Source organism: Hetaerina americana, unplaced genomic scaffold, assembly GCF_022747635.1.
Source record: "Hetaerina americana unplaced genomic scaffold, ioHetAmer1.1.p SCAF_59, whole genome shotgun sequence".
NCBI lineage: Eukaryota > Metazoa > Arthropoda > Insecta > Odonata > Calopterygidae > Hetaerina > Hetaerina americana.
The window spans coordinates 307,710-326,253 of record NW_027287194.1 but is presented as its reverse complement, the minus strand read 5'-3'; the positions used below and the strand labels follow the sequence as shown (position 1 = coordinate 326,253).

Below are 18,544 nucleotides of genomic sequence, written 5' to 3'. Positions count from 1 at the left end.
TGGTCACTTTCGATGAGGTGCTTTGCAAAGAGGGATGTTATGTTCTTATTTTTTACACGTTTCGTGTTCTTTAACCCTTTCTTTAAATTTCCGTCCTGTTTGCCCAATATACTTTGTGCTACAATCTGAGCACTTTAACTCATACACTCCACTCCTCTCGTTTTTGGGGACTTAGTCTTTAGTGTGAGAGATCAGGTTCTTAAGGCATGAACCACTGTAAAAGGCACATTTAATTTTTTTTTCTTTAGGAAAACTTTTAATTACTTATTGAGAAATATAGTAGTCCCAAGATATAGTATTCTTCGCCATTTGGCAGTGGGATCTTTTAAATGTTCGGGGTTGTAAATGTGGCTTAAGGCTATTTTTGTAAGTTTATTCCGGTAAAGTTTATTTATTAGATCTTCTGAATAACCATTGTTTACTGCTAACGTTTTAATTACATTAAGTTCGTTATTTACATTGAATTTTGACATAGGGATAGCGGTTAAAAGGTGGATCATTGCATGAAATGCCGAAAGCTTTTGGGTGAAGCAATGCCTTGAAGAGGAATTAATTAATTGGTCTGTATACATTTCTTTCCTAAAAATGGAATACTGTAACCCGTCTTTGTCTTTAGAAATGGATAGGTCGAGGAAATTGAGGGAACCTTTTTCCTCTTTTTCAAACAAGAATTGTACATTAGAATTGATAGAATTTAGATGTGCTAGAAACTGATCTAGTTGCCTATCAGAACCTGTCCACACACAGAAAACATCATCTACATATCTTAGCCAACAAAATACATTATTAATGAGAGGGTGAGCTGAGGAGAACAAAACTTTTTCAAAATTGTCCATATAAATATCGGCCAGGAGTGGGGACAAGGGCGAGCCCATGGCTAAACCATTGGGTTGTTGGAAATGTGTACCATTAAAAATGAAATAAGTTTGGGAAACACACGTCTTAAGTAATACACAAAGTTCACTTATAACTGGCACTGGGATGGATTTCCGGATGAGGATGTCTTCGGCAAGGTTCACCGCTTCCATGGGTGGCCCATTGGTGAAAAGGTTGCGTACATCGAAGGAAACAAGCATGCACTTTTTCGGGATGACCTTTTTCATAAGTTTGTTGACAAGGTCCAAGGAATTCACTACACCATATTCCGTGGAAAAGTTGGAAACCTCCCTGAAGAGTAAATAAAGCCTTTTCGCTAGTATGTGGTTGGGAGCTGACATATTTGATACTACAGGTCTGATCGGAATCCCATTTTTGTGAACTTTAGGCAGCCCGAAAAACCGTGGTGCTGAGGGATTCATTTGCACTAGTTTCAACATTTCACAACTTTTGAATAACATATCACAAGATTTAATCATTTTCTTAATTTCTTGTTGAAACTTGGGGATTGGGTCTGAACAAAGTACTTCAATGTTATTGTCCCTGATGAAGTCTTCACATTTGGTGATGTTGGTATTTCGTTCTAATACAACCACTGCGCTGCCTTTATCTGCTTTCTGGATGATCAAATTTTTATCTGTCACTGAATGTTTAATGGATTTTAAGGCCTCGTACTCGGTAGAATACTTTTTCTTTTTTACTTCTAGTTGTGAGAATTTAAGGAGCTCCTGGGAAACAACTTGTTTAACCGCGATATTTTCTTTCTGAAGGGCAACTTCAAGGTTAACCGCCAGTTTTTCAAAGTCTTTAACAGAAATAGGAATTTTAGGTACGTACTTAAGGCCTTTTTCTAGCAAAGAAATCTCACTATTAGAAAAGGAATGTCCGGAAAGGTTAACGATACGAGGCCCAAACTTATGGTCACACTTAGAACTTGTTGATTTTGAACTGGACTCCTTATTTTTCCGTAGTAACTCAAGCTTATGGTTCATTTTCGCTCTCTTTTGAAAGGAAATCTCACTGCATGTCTGACGGACATCATTATCAAAGTATAGCCACTCGATCCAATGAAGTTTATGGGACAATTCCACGTATAAAAGTAGTAAATAATGGGATATAGCATCTCGTTTAACATACCATTCGTGTAACTCCCTTTTAAGCCAGGCTTTCTTGGCTACTCCTATAGCGAACTTTCCTGCCGAGGATTGGGTTTTCTTACACTGAAGGTTGATGTACTTCGGGAAAACTCCAAGGGAGATGCAGCGGCTGTTGAAGAAGATGTTCAATGACGCATTCCGGTATTTTATGGAGAGTCTTCTGTAGAGGCTTGCCATAACTGCGTTACTTGTGCACTTAATAAAATTTGTTGTCTCAGGCGTAACTTTGTGGAATTTGCAGAACATATTGAAATGTAATGAAATAATTGACTTTGTAATTCCACACACTTGATTTAAAAACACGACCCAAGTTTCGACGTTGAACGTCATCATAAGGTGGTCCTCATAGAAGCACACTGGCTATATATACCTTCTGATCATAGGAGGGGGGGGTTGGTCAGAGAGGGAGGTTGGAGGGGTAAAAAGGTTACAATGTAGCTGGGAAGAAAAGAGAATTACATTTTTGACTAAGAAGAGTGGTAGGTCTAGGAGTGGGGAGTGGGAGGGATACAAAATTTCGTTGGCAAGATCATCTTTCCAACGGACACAGTTCAAAATTTCTAACTGATCCAAAGCATCGAGCCTTTGACCTTTTTCTTCAAAATGAATAATTTTGAAGAAAATAATAATAATTAATAATATTTTAATAATAATTATATAATAATTATAATTGTATAATTTATAATTATATAATAATTATAATTGTATAATTTATAATTATATAATAATTATAATTGTATAATTTATAATTATATAATAATTATAAAAATAATATTTTAACAATAATTTAAAATTATTCATTTTGAAGGAAAAGGTCAAAGGCTCACTGATTTGCAGCAGTTAGAAATTTTGAACTGTGTCCGTTGGAAAGATGATCTTGCCAACGAAATTTTGTATCCCTCCCACTCCCCACTCCTAGACCTACCACTCTTCTAAATCAAAAATGAAATTCTCTTTTCTTCCCAGCTACATTGTAACCTTTTTACCCCTCCAACCTCCCTCTCTGACCAACCCCCCCCTCCTATGATCAGAAGGTATTTATAGCCAGTGTGCTTCTATGAGGACCACCTTATGATGACGTTCAACGTCGGAACTTGGGTCGTGTTTTTAAATCAAGTGTGTGGAATTACAAAGTCAATTATTTCATTACATTTCAATATGTTCTGCAAATTCCACAAAGTTACGCCTGAGACAACAAAAATGTGTACATTTGTTTTCAGCCTTCTCTTGTAGTATGAATACGATGATAGGTTAAATGGAAGGAGAGACCATTAGGTCACAATTTCGCCCAAATAAAGACTTCACCTTTATCTATCTATGTATCAATAATACCCTATCACTTGCTGGGTCTAAGTGTACTATGGTTCTATCAACCTTTTTATTGAATGCTATTGCCACCCCAATATTTAGTGTCATGAGGATTCTGGGTTGTAGGGGCTCAGTATTTTGTAGTACCAGGGACCATCTGAGATATACCCTCATAGCAAAGGTTTTTTCAATGAAAAATTAGAAGTTTAATGCAGTGTTATCCATTCTGAATGGTTCTTTCATATCTGCATGTGATTTAAATGATGTGTAAGTGGGAGATAGGGACATGGTAGTCAAGGGTTAGAAAATAGGATTCTTTACTGTAAGGCATATGTTAGATTACTGGGCATGCTCTGCCAGTATAATACTTAACAATGTGCCAGATGTCTCTCTGGGAAACCATAGATGGCACAGGGAGGGGATCTGTCCTTCTCGCCTCATTAATAACCTGCTAATGGGTAAATATCACATGACGTCATATTGGGCTTAGTATTTGGTGAACCCTATCATCATATATGAAATGGACCTTCTCTTTAATTTGTGTGCTTATGATTTATAAGAAGGAGAGTGATGTCCCATACCACGACAACAAGGGTGCAGAGAGCCCTGGAAAGGAATTCGTTGAAGGAACATTGAGCAAAGTTTGGGTGTTGAGTCGTACCACGGAATCTGTTGATCCTTCAGTCCAAACAGCAATGGTTCAGATGGAAAACTCTGATGCAGCAGGCAATCGACTAAATTTTATGCCTGATAATAATTACAATGAAGTGAAGATTGAGGTGAGTAAATTAGGTAGTTCTTCTGTAAGTTTGCATTGCAGTCAATACTTAAAATGTTTCCTAAAGTTGATTATTAAGATGTGTTAATGGTATGAGGTTTTATATCTTGTAGACAGGGTTAAGAAATGCTTTAAAATTCATTTTCTGTGCCCCCACCAAACCTTACACTTAAATGGTAGGCATACAGGGTGTGTTTTGTAAGTAATGCATTTATTTTCTTTAAAGTATATTATTGAACAGATTTGCACAAACATTTAAAATTCTTCAAATTGCTTTCCAAGAGCCTCTGCATATATTTTCCAGCAACTCTGCCATTACCAGTACACACCTTGGAAGGCTTCTTTGTGGACCTCCCACAAGGTCTTCATCACGGCTGATTGGATCTCTTCTATGGATGAAAAATGGGTTCCTTTCAGGACTGCCTTAAGCCTAGGGAGCAAAAAAAAGTCTGCTAGGGCAATGTCAAGGGTGCCAACCCTTCCCCATACCCCTATGGGGAGAGAGGAAAGGGTTGACACCTGGTGTTTGGCCTGGATAGGCCTGGAACTTGTGGGCTCATACCACATTATGGCAAGGAATGTCGTTGTGATAGAGTTACCAGGCAGCGGAGATGTATTTTCTGGTGCTGATGGGCCTTTTTCGTAGTCTTTTCAGCATATGCACACAGTATGTAGCAGTAGCTGTCTGTCCCTGAGGAAAAACTCCTCATGGTCCATTCTTTTACTGTCAAAAAAAGGCATTGTTGGTTTTGCTGGTTGCCGGCCACCCAGAGCATTGTTCATAGTGAACCTCTTCCTGGCCCTCCTTAAAGGCCTATAACCACCTCAAAACTTATGAGTAATACAGAGCAGAGTCCTCATAGGCCTCACAAATCATTTTCTTAGTCTCCTCCAGAGATTTTTTCAGTTTAGCACATAACTTAGTAATTGTGTTAGGTTACTTGATTGTTGATTCCATTTTTTTCACACATTTGGCATGCAGAGGTTTACAATAACTGACACCATGCCATTTTCACATCTTGGAGAGCACTGATACCAGTTTTACAGCCAAGCTTAGCATGCTCCTTACCTACTCTTAGTAGTTTGATTCAACTCTAATCAATAGGAGCGGCATGGGAATTTCAATTGCATTACTATCGGAACTCACTCTGTATAATTATATATAATCCCTTTTATGAATAGTTGATACAAACAATTTAATTGCCATCTGTCTTATGCGTTATTAGTTTTGCATAATGAATAACTCCGACTTGGTGCTAATGCTAGAATTAGATGAAACAAGTTGACCTGGAGGTTTGTTGCCTTTATGGAAATGCTGTCCCTATGACATTGTTAAATTATAACGTTTGTGTGCTTTGCATTAGTTTCCCAGTGAGGTCAAGAAAGAGATTGATGACGACACAATCGCCAGTGACACTGTTGACAGTAGCACTGTGGATGTTGGAGATGACATGATAATTGTCAAAGAGGAGATAGATGCTGTCAGTGGATATTCATCTTCTCCAGTAAGGGATATTAATTCGTCAATGGTCCCATCAATGCAGGAAGGTTGCAGTCATTGGTCAGATAATGAAGAAGTAGGGAATGTGGTAAGTGCACATATTTTTGTCATGAGTGAAATTTGCCATAGTGTCATTCAAAGTCAAACTTTGTAGCTTAAGCCACTCTCTGGCCCAAAGCGTGTGAACAGTGGATTCTGTGAATGCATTTTAGAAGGTACCCAGAATTTTAAATATGCTTAATGAGTGAAGGTTGGAAACAGATGGTTTCCCTGTGGCTAGTTGTAATCCAACATAAAATAATTCAGTAATTGAATTGCAATAGGTGTCATTAAGGAGTACGAGGGGAGACCCCGGCATTGGGCTGGGGTGGGAAGTGAGATTGGGCCTTTGTTTGGCCGGTCATACGTCAGGCTCATGCCTCCTGCATCAGTATGCACAGTGCCATCGCTGTGACTGGATCGGTCCGTCCGTGCGAGAGCTGTTTCATTGAAGCAACTTTTTCTGTTTCGGCAAAAAATGTGGTTACGACAAAACGTTGGGGAAATCGGCCAGGAAACTAATGCTCAAGACTGCTTATAAAGAAGCTGCCCTCGGCAAAACCAGAGTCTACGAGTGGTTTACTTATTTCAAAAATGGTGAAATGGTAATTGAAGACCAACCAAGTTCAGGCCGCCCTTCAACATCAAGAACTGATGAAAACGTCGACAAAATCAATGCCCTCATTTGTGAAGACCGTTGCGGAACCATTGATCAACTCTTTGAGATGTCTGCAGTGTCATGGAGTTCAATTCAGAGGATTCTGTCTGAAGATTGGCATATGAAAAGGGTTGCTGCCAAATTTGTCCCTCTACTGCCCTCTCCGTGATGCAGTTTTTGACAAAAAATGACATGAAATTGATTGCCCACCCTCCCTACTCACCGGATTTTACTCCCTGTTACTTCTTTTTGTTCCGCAGACTGAAAAGGGACATGGAGGGAAAGCGTTTTGACACTGTAGAGGAGGTAACACAAAAATCGCTAAAGGCCTAAAGGACATCCCGATAAATGAATTTCAGAAATGTGTCGAACAATGGAAGCATTGTTTGGAGAAGTGCATTGTGGTCAATGGGGATTACTTTGAAGGGGAACTTAATTTTATGTAAATATATTGAGAACTAAAGAATCTATAATGACATTCCTGTTATTTTTGGGTCCCCCCTCATACCTAATTATTGACCTGTTATTTTATTATAATATATTTATTATATATATAATATAAAGGGTAATAATATAATTATTACCCTTTACTTTTGTTTCTTTAGTTTTTTGTGAGTACATGTGGCAAAACCTTCCATTTTCTCCAAATTATAAAAATGCAGTTAATGGCAAGCTATTATGTCCAATAAATATGCAGGCTAAGACCATAAATGCTTAATTTTGCAAAAATTAGTCTACAGCAATTTCGTTCCCTTTAAAGTACTCTCCATTTGTGTCTATGCACTTATTCCATCTTCTTTTCTACTGTTTAAAGCACCCTTGGAAGCCCTCGGCAATTTGGGTTTTTAGTTTTCCTGTCTTTTTGTAGTTAATTATTTATTTATTTAAGAATTTATCATTGCAATTAGGTGATTGCCCTGGTGTCCATGGTCAAGTATGATCAATGATCACTCTTGAACATGCATACATACACGCACAAGAAAAACAGATAGGACACAAAATATTCTTACGTACAATGACACTTCCACATCATATACAAAATGCCGTCCACATCACATAAAAACAATATTTTAATAAGTACAATAGTATAATAATCACTGATCCATGAAGTTTATCACTCACTGGCTGCCTTAAACTAATTCCAAACACTCCTAAAATTGGATAAAAAGGGCTTGAATAAACCTCCTGGCATCTGGTTCCACTCAACAATAGTTCTGTTTAATAACTAATATTTTTCTTATTTGTTTTTTGCGTTCTGTATTTTATTGTAAAACTGTGGTCGTTTTATCCCTTTATGTTTGGTTTTTTCTATCTCTTTCCATAAAGCTTCCCAAGCTTGTCATTTTTCATAATTTTATGCATCGCACTTAGCGTAATCCTTTTTCTTCTATTTTTCAAACTCTCCCATTTCAGTGCATCCAAATTTTCTGTGACAATATCTGTTCTTTTGAACCTTGCGAGTACATCTTGCTTCCTTTCTTTGAACTTTTTCTATCTTTTTAATATGTCCCACCTCATATGGATCTCATACTATGGATGAGTATACTAGGATAGGGCTAACCAGCACCTTATATGCTTTTTCTTTTGTGGCTATGCTACTTCATTTTAAATTTCTCATTACCTAATGCAATACTTTAAATGCCTTCCGTGTCATATTATCTATTTGGACCCTCCAGCCAAGATCCCTAGTTAAGTAAATGCCCAAATATTTGCAATGACTGCTACATGAGATTCTTTCTCCAAAAAGGATTTAAATGTCCTTTTCTGCATTCTTTTTATTTGAAAACTTTATATGCTTACCCTTAAGAACATGTTGTAGTATTACGCCATTTAAATGCTCCACCCTTTCGTATTTTATGCATTCATCAGCAAAGATTCTTATTTGGGAAATAAATTGTTTGGTAGATCGTTTACCTAAATTAAAAAGAGTAAAGGCCCTAAAACAATGCCTTGTGGAACTCCTGCTGTAAGTTTTGCCTCTTTTGAAAATGCATCCCCTAATTTTACTTTTTGAATTCTGCCTGTAAGAAAATTTTTCATTCATTGTTTTCCCCTCAAATCAAATGATAACGACTCCAACTTTGACAGTAATTTATCATGATGCACTCAGTCAAAAGGTGCCTAAAAATCAACGATTACTGCATCAACATCCTTTCGTTGATTTATTGTATTGCCGATATATTGGCTGAATCCTAAAAACTGCGTTCCACATGAGTATCCTGTTCTAAACTGATGTTGGTGTTTGAATAGCCATCTATCTCTTGTCACCCATTCCCGAATGTAGTCAGCAATATTTTTTTCCATTATTTTGCTAACCACTGAGATTATGATTACTAGTCTATAATTGTAAGATAATGTTTTATCCCCTTTCTTGAAAATTGGTATAATATTTGCTTTTTTGCTATCATTAGGCAAGGCATCATTATTTAAAGTTACTTTGAATAGATGACTTGGGTACAAAGCTATTGTGGTGTCACCCGGTTTTAGAATGTCAGTTGATATATTGTCCAGTCCCACTGACTTATTTTTCCTCATCTTCCTAAGTTTTTTTCGCAAAATACCAGTCCTCCACGATAATACTGTTTGTCGAGGTAAGTGAGCTGTTTGGTACTGTCACCCTGATAAAGTTCTGTCATTTCAGAGCTATTTAGGCAAGCCTTATTTTCCTTTTTGTTTTCTATTCCCGAGAAAACATCTGTAGAGCAGGAGTTGAAAATATTTGCTATTTATACAGTCTCTGTTCTAATGCCATTTTCCTTAGATTATAATATATTCATGTGCTTCCGGTTGTCTTTCTTCGTTATCATGTATCTGTAGAATTTTGTTGCATTGTCTTTCAAAATTGTATTAAAAAGAAATTTTTCCTTTGCCTTCTTCTTTTCCCTATTTAGGTTCTAGACCAAGGTGCTGTAATGCTGTGACATTCCTTTGCTTTCATTCTTTAATCTGTGTGCCATTCTTACCACTTTCTTGAGTTTTTTATGGTTTTGTTGTAGTACCCTGGATCCGTGTTCTGTTTAAATATTTTATGGGAACATACTTTTTTTATCCTTCTAGAATTATTTCTTTGAATGTTTCCCACATTTTCTCCACGGTCACCCCACTACCTCTGCCCATCCCAGAAACTTGCCCCTTAAAAATTCCTGAAACCCTTCCCTATCTGCCCGGGTATATTGCCAAATTTTCCTTTCATCCCCCATACCTCCTTTTGTTGACCTATACCAATCTATTTGAACACACGCTGCTGCATGATCACTTTTTCCCTGAAAGGTATCTATGCTAGTAATAAGGTTTTGAGGTCTAACAAGAAAAATGTCGACTGTGTTTGCTCTCATAGTGGGCTTATTTATTACCTGAGTTAACCCTTTTTCGTTAATGAGGTGATTTACCAGGTCTTGCACCTGCCCCCCCCCCCCCACCTTATTTCTGGAAGGTTTAAGTCCCCGGCTATGATGATATTATCTTGGGGATTTTCAGAATAATAGTCAGCAAGGATCTTAAATGAGTGCATACCTTTGCTTGGACTTCTTAAAAGAGCAATTATCTTTAACCATTGGCCACTTTCTGCTTCATGTATCCTTGCACACCTTATCTCACAGTCACTTTGTTACCAATCTAAAAAGCTTATTTTGTTGCTTCAAATACAAATGAATATACCTCCACCCTCCCACGTTGATCCATTCAGTGGACATTGTAATTTGACAGAAAAATATTAGCCAATGTAATGCTATCGTTAAGTTAAGATTCTCTGCCAATTATAATATTGGGATTAAATGCATCTATTGCAGTCTCAAATTCCCGAGTTTTGTTGAGGATACTTCAACAGTTCACCCAGAGGATATTTAAGGCCTTACCTGCAATTTTACCATTTATACCGTGCACACTCTGGGGTCTGCTTGTAGAGCCACTGGGCAACATTCTGCTTGCCAAGCATCCTGTTGTTCCATGCCATTCCCCATCTTCCTGCTTGTGTAGTATCCTCTGCTCTCCGCTTCCAGTCCCTGCTTCAGTTCTTCTTCGTCATCTGACAGACTCTTGTGTGAACCCTCTCCCATAGAATGTCCACACCTAAAAGTTTCCCTGACTTGTATGTGTGTATTAAATTGCCTAGTGATTTTCCATGCTTATGGGAGCCCCTTCTGTTAAAATGGACACCATATATCCCAAAATTGCCATCATTAATCCAGCCGTTTGCATCAACAAAGAATAAACCCTGTCTTTGACACATCCAGTCTAGTTCATTTGAAACACTCTTTTCACATTGTTCGCACTTCCATTCTTCTTGAATACACTCCTTCATGGTCTTCTTACTGCTCTTGAAGTGAAACCAGCATCCACAATCCGTGCGTTGGGTACCATTTTTTAATTGATTTTACAGATTTGTGGCAATTTTTAACACTGTGTCCACATCTTCCCAGTGTCCCGTCATTACATTTTTGCCTTGTGGGAATAGGGAAAAGTTGCAGAGGGCAAGATCTGGCAAATAAGGAGAATAATCAAGGATGGTGATTGAATATTTTACCAGAAATGGGTGAAAAACCAATACTGAATATGCAGGTGCATTGTTATTATGAAGTATCCATCCATCATTTTCTGTTAAAATAGTGTGTACTGTTGATTTCCTTAAATTCAGTTCATCATCTATCATTTTGACAGTTTTTTGACAATCAGTAAAGACTTGACCTCACACGATCAATGTTGTTGTCAACACAGACATTTGAAGGTCATCCTGGCCTTGCATCTTCCATGGTGTTTTGTTGGCCATCATTAAAATGCTTTATGCATTTGAAAAAAATGTTCTCTTCAGAGCATTATCACCGGAAAGAGCTCTCAACATTTCAGTAATTTCTTGATAACTGCTTAACCAAGACTTTATGTTAGCACCTGACCTAAAACCCTCATGTTGGTTCGTTGCTCCGTGATTTTGTCAATTTCCAATTTTGGCCAACAGTAAAAGTAAGGAAAACAGAAACTAGCATAACTGATGCCATACGTATGGCTTGACAATCCACCAAGGACAGACAGCTCATTGGTCTCAGGCAATTAGCACTGCTAGTGGGCGAGGTTATATAACTCCGTGTCATGGCCACCAGATTGCACCATTTGGCACATTTATTGCACAGGCACATGTATGTGTCTTGCAGAAACATGTCTGGATCTGTATATTTAAAATAATGGGAAAATAGCCTCATTTTCCCAACAAAACATAGCCAATTTATCAGGAAATGGTTGCCTTGTTAATACGAGGGTTGGTATTCATATTTTAAGCCTAATAATGAATAGACAGTAATTTATCGTTTGAAAATGGCTTTATTGTTTTTTGAAGTATTCTCCATAATAATCAATACTTGTCCATGTGAACCGAACCAATTTTTGTAATACTTTTTCCACTCCGATTGAGGTACCTCCAAATCATGGTTTTTGAATGCATCAACGGCTTCTTTAGGTGCCAAAAAAGGTTGGCCATGCAATTTTTTCGTGATAAATGAGATTGAAAAGTAGCCATTTGGTGCTAAATCAGGACTTCACGGAGGATGACCCATCATTTGACATTTTGGCTGTTCAAATAGGTAGTTGTTTCAGCCGATCTGTGAGAGTTCGCATTGTCATGATGAAGAATGATCCTTTATTGCTGTTTCTTTTTCCATATTTCACCAAGCACTTCTGGAAAACAAATGCGCAGGTACCAATCAGAATCCATGGTTCTATGTTACTTTAATGGTATGGTTGCCACATGTCCAGTTATTCCAAAGAAACAGGTGATCGTTTGCTTTGAAGTGCTTTGTGCATGAATCGCTTTTATCATATTTGGCTCATCCTTGGAAGACCTATATAGTGGATTGCTGTTTTGTTTTGGGGATCATATGCATAGATCTAAGATTCATCGCCTGAAAAACATCAGGTGATGCCTAAAGCACTTAGTGTTGTTAAGGCTCAATATATAAATAGCAACCCTCATAAATGTTATACTCTTAAGTCACATACATTGCAATATATTTTAAGATTTTGGTTACCATGAGCCACCATTGATAGCTCCTTATACTATCTTGAAGATTGCTATGGCCACTGAAATATTAAGTCTTCAGTTTAGTGCAACAATTTCAGTGTTAAGTCATTCCCCTCGACCAGGATTTGAACTCAGATCCCTCGATGCCCAGCCGAGTGCTTTAGCCAGTGAAGCTACCAAGGCGTTCTCCTAAACTCAGAAAAAGGGCGCCATGATAGCTTAAGCCAGACATTGAAGGATCAGGGTTTTAATCACGGTCAAGACGAATGAGGGGATCGAGATGGTGTGGGGGCTAACATACTGACTTCCCACCCAGAGGGCCCGGGTGCAAATCCCGGCGGTATTGATTATTTTTCAGAAGTATCTCAATCCTTACTTGAGGTGCTTTGTGGAGGACACTTTGAGTGAGTATGCCGTCCGTCGGTTGGGGCGTTAATCTGCGGACCCCTTGGCACCTTTCCTTATTAAGAGTAGGCTAATGCTGATACTGGGTTTTTCTCCACCCTTCATCCTTTCCTGTCCATCCCCTGTGGCGCAAATTACCTCAGCTCTTGGTTGCCTCCCCTCAAAACCACTACTATTACTGCTACTCAAGGCAAATGATTTTTACCATCTGAAATTTTTGCATTGGAATGCTTATTAGTGGTTGATGTGGTTAAAAGTTACTGTTGTGGCATCTCCAAGAGGTTTTTGTAATCTGTCTAAAGTGGTTTTCTGTTTATCTCATCTGATAGTCTTTTCTTCTTCTAGAAGTTTCAGTGTTTTCACCTGTGTTGAGGCAATAAGTGACTTGCCTCCCCTTACAAAATAGAGCCTGATACCAAATCTAGGACAAGCCCATATTCACCTCGGCATACCTTCTTTTTCCTTTTATCCTGTTCAGCATCACACTCTGTGTATTTCTGCTCCCTTATATATATATCTCAGTCTTCAACATTACACTGCTAATCAATATGGCCTTTGCATCCATCTGTATCCTTTCCTAATACCCTTGGATTCCTCTTAACAATCCCCTCCCTTTTCCCCTCTTGCCATGCCTTTTGCACTCTCTGGTTTATTTTCCTTTCATTCCATTTCACCTCTAATGACCCAAAAGGACTGCAGGTCCTATTGTTCTGATTGTATTAGTTATTAGGAGAATATTAATACTTCTGTCAACCATGTAAATTCCATAAAATTACATAGTTACATTTACTTCACATCCTTGAACTCTGTTATACCTCAACTCCTGTTAACTTGAGTTTAAAATGCGACCAATATTATAATATCAGAGATATTGAAAGGTTAAAATCATGACGAGATACGAGATAGCGTGTTAAAGAGAGAAATATAATTGATTTCAATTGAGGAAATACTAGAAATATTTCAGATTTAAACATGAATCATAAATCTTTGCACAATTTTTAATTCAAAGTATGATATTTGGGTGGGCATTTGTTGAATGTTTTGCCTGGATATACTCTACATCTGAATTGTTTGTATGTGATTTCTCAGGAAAGTTTGAGAGATGAAGAATTATGTTTGTCCAATAATGTGGATGTGGAAATTAAGGAGGGTGATATTGACATTCCTCAGGAGAAAGGATCCCTGGAAGAGGATTCGTTGCATTGGCAAGGTAAGGAGGGCTCAGGAGTCTACTGCGTTTTCACTTTTGTTTCTTAATGGTGATTTAGAACTGCTGTAGAATTAGCCACAAAAATATACACAAAATTAAAATGCATGTACCTTGTTTTCATTGGTAGTTTGTAAATGCCATCTCAGTGCCTGATCGTAACCTTATATTCACATATATGAACATTTATTGTGATAAACAGGGTGTGTTCTGAAAGAAATGCAATTGAATTTCCGATGCCACCCCTATAGGTCAGGGTGGGATCAAACTGCTTGAAGTAGGTGGAGGATGCTTAGCTTTGCCGCAAAACCGGTTTCAGTCCTCTCCAGTCTGTGAAAGTGGCAGAAAGTCAGTTATTGTAAACCTCTGTGCACTGACCATGCCACGAAAAAAATGTAATCTACAATTGAGCAATGTTATGCGATTTCTAAGTTTTGTACTAAACTGAAAACATTTCATGATGAGAGTGACCAAATGGTTTATGAGGCTTATAGAGACTGATCTGTCCTACTAACATGTTTCAAGGTGGTTAAAGGCCTTTGAGTAGCACTGGGAAGATTTAGCAATGAGAAAATTGTGCCCAAGGTGTTTGCCACAACGCGATATGAGTCTACGAGTTCCTGGCCAAATAACAGGTGCCAAAATGCCTCATCCCCGCTAAAGTCTTGATGACATCCCAGCCGACTTCTTTTTGTTCCCTTGGATTAAGGCAGCCCTGAAAGGAACATATTTTTCGTCTATAGAAGAGACCCTATCATCCATGATGATGGCCTTGTGAGAGGTCCTGAAAATGTCTTCCAAGGCCTGGACCAGTCATGGCAGAGTCACTTGAAAAAATGTATAGAGGCCCAAGGACAGTACTTTGAAGAATTTAAAGTGTTTGTGCAAATCTATTCAATAAATTACTTAAAAAGGTAATTGAAATACTTTCAGAATGCATCCTGTAAGGGCAGTATCTTTGCTTTTGATTGTTTGATTGAGGAGCACGCTGAATCTATCCTTCCTACCTTCTTTGGATTTCTCCCAGCAGCCCTCTTCCCTCTCACCATGCCATTAGCACTTCCTCGTTTTTTTCCTTTGTGTTCATTTCATCTTTTCCAAAGTTAATTTTCAAGAGCATTCAATGTACACCTTTCATCTTGCTTCAGGGACCATGTTTCCACTCAGTATAAACTGAAACCAACACTTTGAACTAATTGCATTCCAGCTGCAAATTAAGAAAAACCTTAATTTGTAGATGTTGTATGCTTACACTTGTAATCATCAATACCACACATCCTAGTGAGTGTGGGAAGTAGCCTTGTTGGATAGAAGTAATAGGTGTCCAGTGGGTCTTTAGGCCTCAATAATACCCTACCACTTCAAAACTTAATTATTTGTTCAAATGGAATATGTATCCATCGAGGAACATTTTGAAGTTGGGAAAGAAATGGAAATCTGATGTAGCCAAATCAGGTGAATAAGGCAGTGTGGCAATAATTTATATCTTAGTTCATGTATTATTGCCATGGCAGCAACACTACTTTGATAACGTGCCTTCCTTTTGTTAAAAGATGAAAATTTTTCTTGCAAAATGAGGCATTTTTTTGTTTCTTTGGGTGTTCCACTTTGTCCAATTAATGTGATATGTGAACTGAGGCCATAAAAACTTAATTTTGCAAAATTTAGGCTACATCAATCATCGGTGAAATGCGTTGTACCATATAATAAAATCTGTGGAAAAGTACGAGTCTTTCTTTTAAGTATGGATACATCAAATTTGTCGTCCCCTGTTCAAAGTGCTCTCCGTTTGTTGCGATGCACTTATTCCATCTTCTTTCCCACTGTTCCCTTTAGAAGTCCTCGGCAGTTAGGCTTGCTCATCATTTCTTGCTTTACTGTGTTCATATCTTCCCAGTGATGTCCTTTTATTGCATTTTTGCATTTTGGGAATGGCAAATAGTCACGGGGTGAGATCTGGCGAATAAAGTGGATGATCAAGATGGTCATTGAATTTGTTGCCAGAAACTGGTGAACAATCAATGCAGCTTGAGCATGATTTTTGCACACATTTTTTAGACCCATATGTTTGGTTAAAATAGTGTGCACTGTTGATTTTTCTTAATTCAGTTTATTAACTATCATTCGGACAGTTTTTAGAGGATCGGTAAGGACAAGTGACCTCACATAATCAGTTCTGTCATCAGCAGGTGGTTGAAGGTCATCCAGGCCTTGCATCATCCGTGAGGTCTTGTTGACCATCTTTAAAATGCTTAATCCACTTGAAAATGGATATTTTCTTCAAAGCATCACTGTAAACTGCTGTCAACATTTTCATAATTTCTTGATAACTTTTACTGCACTTCAGAAAAAAACTTATGGTCCTTTGTCCCTCCATGATTTTAATTTTCATTTTCAACAAACAGTAAAAACGAGGACAAAGAAAACTATCATGATTGGCACCATAAACATAGCTTGACTATCCGCCATGCACAGACATGGCTCATTGGGTCTCAGGCAACTAGCGCCGCTAGTGGACAAGGCTATAGTTTCTGTCCTGGCTCCCAGATTTAAACAGTTTGCACATTTACTGCAAACTATGCATATAGCTCAATAATTGCGACACTTTAAGATATCATTTTAGTTTATGTGGCACCTGCTGTCAAGGCAGAAATGACTGGCTTAGCAGGACCAGAATGAGTATGCCATGGATACATTTTTAAGGTATACTACTACTGTATGTTATGAAAATCATACCACTATGGTATATGATAAAGCTATCTGTAATTTTACTTTGTATTGATTGTCTAAATTGGATATCATATATGATGAAGATTTTACTCCAATAGAATGTTGATATGTAATAGATAGATATGGGATTAAAATTAATATAGATATATGGGTGTGTGAGGTAGAAGAGCACACAGCTTTTCAATCACAGGATTAAATCACTTAGTGATTCAACTCTTTCAGATGGTGGCCATGCTCAAGATGTTACAAGTGAGGGAGGTGCTGGAAATCCCGTGCACAAATGTCAAATTTGCAACATGGTATTTGAGGAATTGAACCTTCTTGAAGCTCACAAGATGTGTAAGCAACTCAAGGAGGAGAAGCAACTGAAATGTGATGTGTGCTCCAAGACATTTAAATACAAAAAAGCCCTCAATACGCATGTGAAATCGGTGCACAGCATGAAAAAGGAGCACCAATGCCAAGAATGCTTAAGATACTTCAAAAATCAGAGTGAACTTAGGATTCATATAATGAGACATACTGGAGAGAAGCCCATCAAATGTAAGATTTGTTCAAAAGGCTTTGCACGAAATAGTGATGTTAATAAGCACATGGTGACACATATGGATGAGAGGCCATTCAAATGTAAGATTTGTTCGAAAGGTTTCAATCATGGTGGTAATCTGAAGACACACATCTTGATACATACTGGTGAGAGGCCGTTCAAATGTGAGATTTGTTCGAAAAGTTTTTCTCAAAAGAGCTCTCTTAGAGGGCACATGTTGACACATATGGATGAGAGGCCATTCAAATGTGACATTTGTTTGAAAGGTTTCTGTACAACATACCACCTGAAGAATCACGTGTTGACACACACTGGTGAGAAACCACACAAATGTGAAGTGTGTTCAAAAGGTTTCCGTAAGAAGCAACACCTTGACTATCACATGTTGACACACGAAAGATTCCCATATCAGAGAGTAATTGTTAAAACATTGTATACAAAAAAAAACATGGACCTCAAATTTAAATGTTAATTTTCACAAAAAAATCTTTACAAAAAGGAATGTTAAATTTTGATTGGTAGTATTATATTCTTCCAAAGATACTTCCTTATTTTCTGGTAACTGGCTCTGTAATAAGTGAAATGAATTATATTAGATATCTGGTATTGTGCAACGAATTGTCCGCCTATTAGAAATGTGTATTATACCTGATAAATAAAAGTCATGAAAAAAATGACTATGATGGCTGCAATTACAACAAAAGTAATTAAAGATGGTGGCAAAACAAAAAAATTAGTGATGAACCAATATTCTACTATCATCCATGAGGTTATTGGCTTAGTAGCAATCCTCTTATTTTATGAGAAAACCAATGTCGAAAATAAAAGGGATATAGGAAACTATCAAGTAATGCCAGTAGACTATCCACTGCCTGAATAATGTGAAAGACAGTACGAGATAATACATATATAAACCTAAAATAACTATATGCCAATATTATTCATGTCATCTTTGGAATATGTTAGAGAAAATAACTTAAGAATATCCGAACAATTAGAAACATTGTGAATTAATTCTCAGGCTTATTGAAGACAGGCAATGTACAAATAATCAATTAATTTACTCATCTCTATAAAACCTGCTTTGATTAACTGAAATGAAAAACTCGAATAAGTTAAGAGAAAAACAAATTGCCCTTTTCCACAGATTTATTATTAACACATTATTTTCAGTTCATCAAACCAACTTGAGGTACAAGACAAGATTCAAATCATGATTCATCATACTTACACCTGTTTGAGGAAAGGGGAAAAAAGAAGAAGAGGGAGGAGTAAAAATATGGAAAACCCAAAGAAACAGAAAGTAAAGAAATGGAGAGGTAAAAAGAGGG

The 18,544-nt window shown here is 37.6% G+C and overlaps 1 protein-coding gene across 6 annotated transcripts in view; it reads left to right on the top strand.

Moving 5' to 3' along the window:
• Window positions 1-17,889, top strand: part of LOC139694891 (zinc finger protein 708-like) — a 49,213-nt gene extending 31,324 nt beyond the window's left edge. For 2 of the 6 annotated variants that reach the window (XM_071593392.1, XM_071593391.1), the window contains exons 4-7: window positions 3,902-4,120; window positions 5,484-5,708; window positions 13,819-13,939; window positions 16,889-17,889. In XM_071593392.1, the coding sequence (XP_071449493.1) occupies window positions 3,902-4,120; window positions 5,484-5,708; window positions 13,819-13,939; window positions 16,889-17,685 (1,362 nt within the window). In that variant the 3' untranslated portion in view covers window positions 17,686-17,889. The remainder of the gene's footprint in view (window positions 1-3,901; window positions 4,121-5,483; window positions 5,709-13,818; window positions 13,940-16,888) is intronic. The other 4 variants (XM_071593390.1, XM_071593389.1, XM_071593394.1 and 1 more) reach the window with 4 other exon arrangements.
• Window positions 17,890-18,544: the final 655 nt, after the last annotated feature.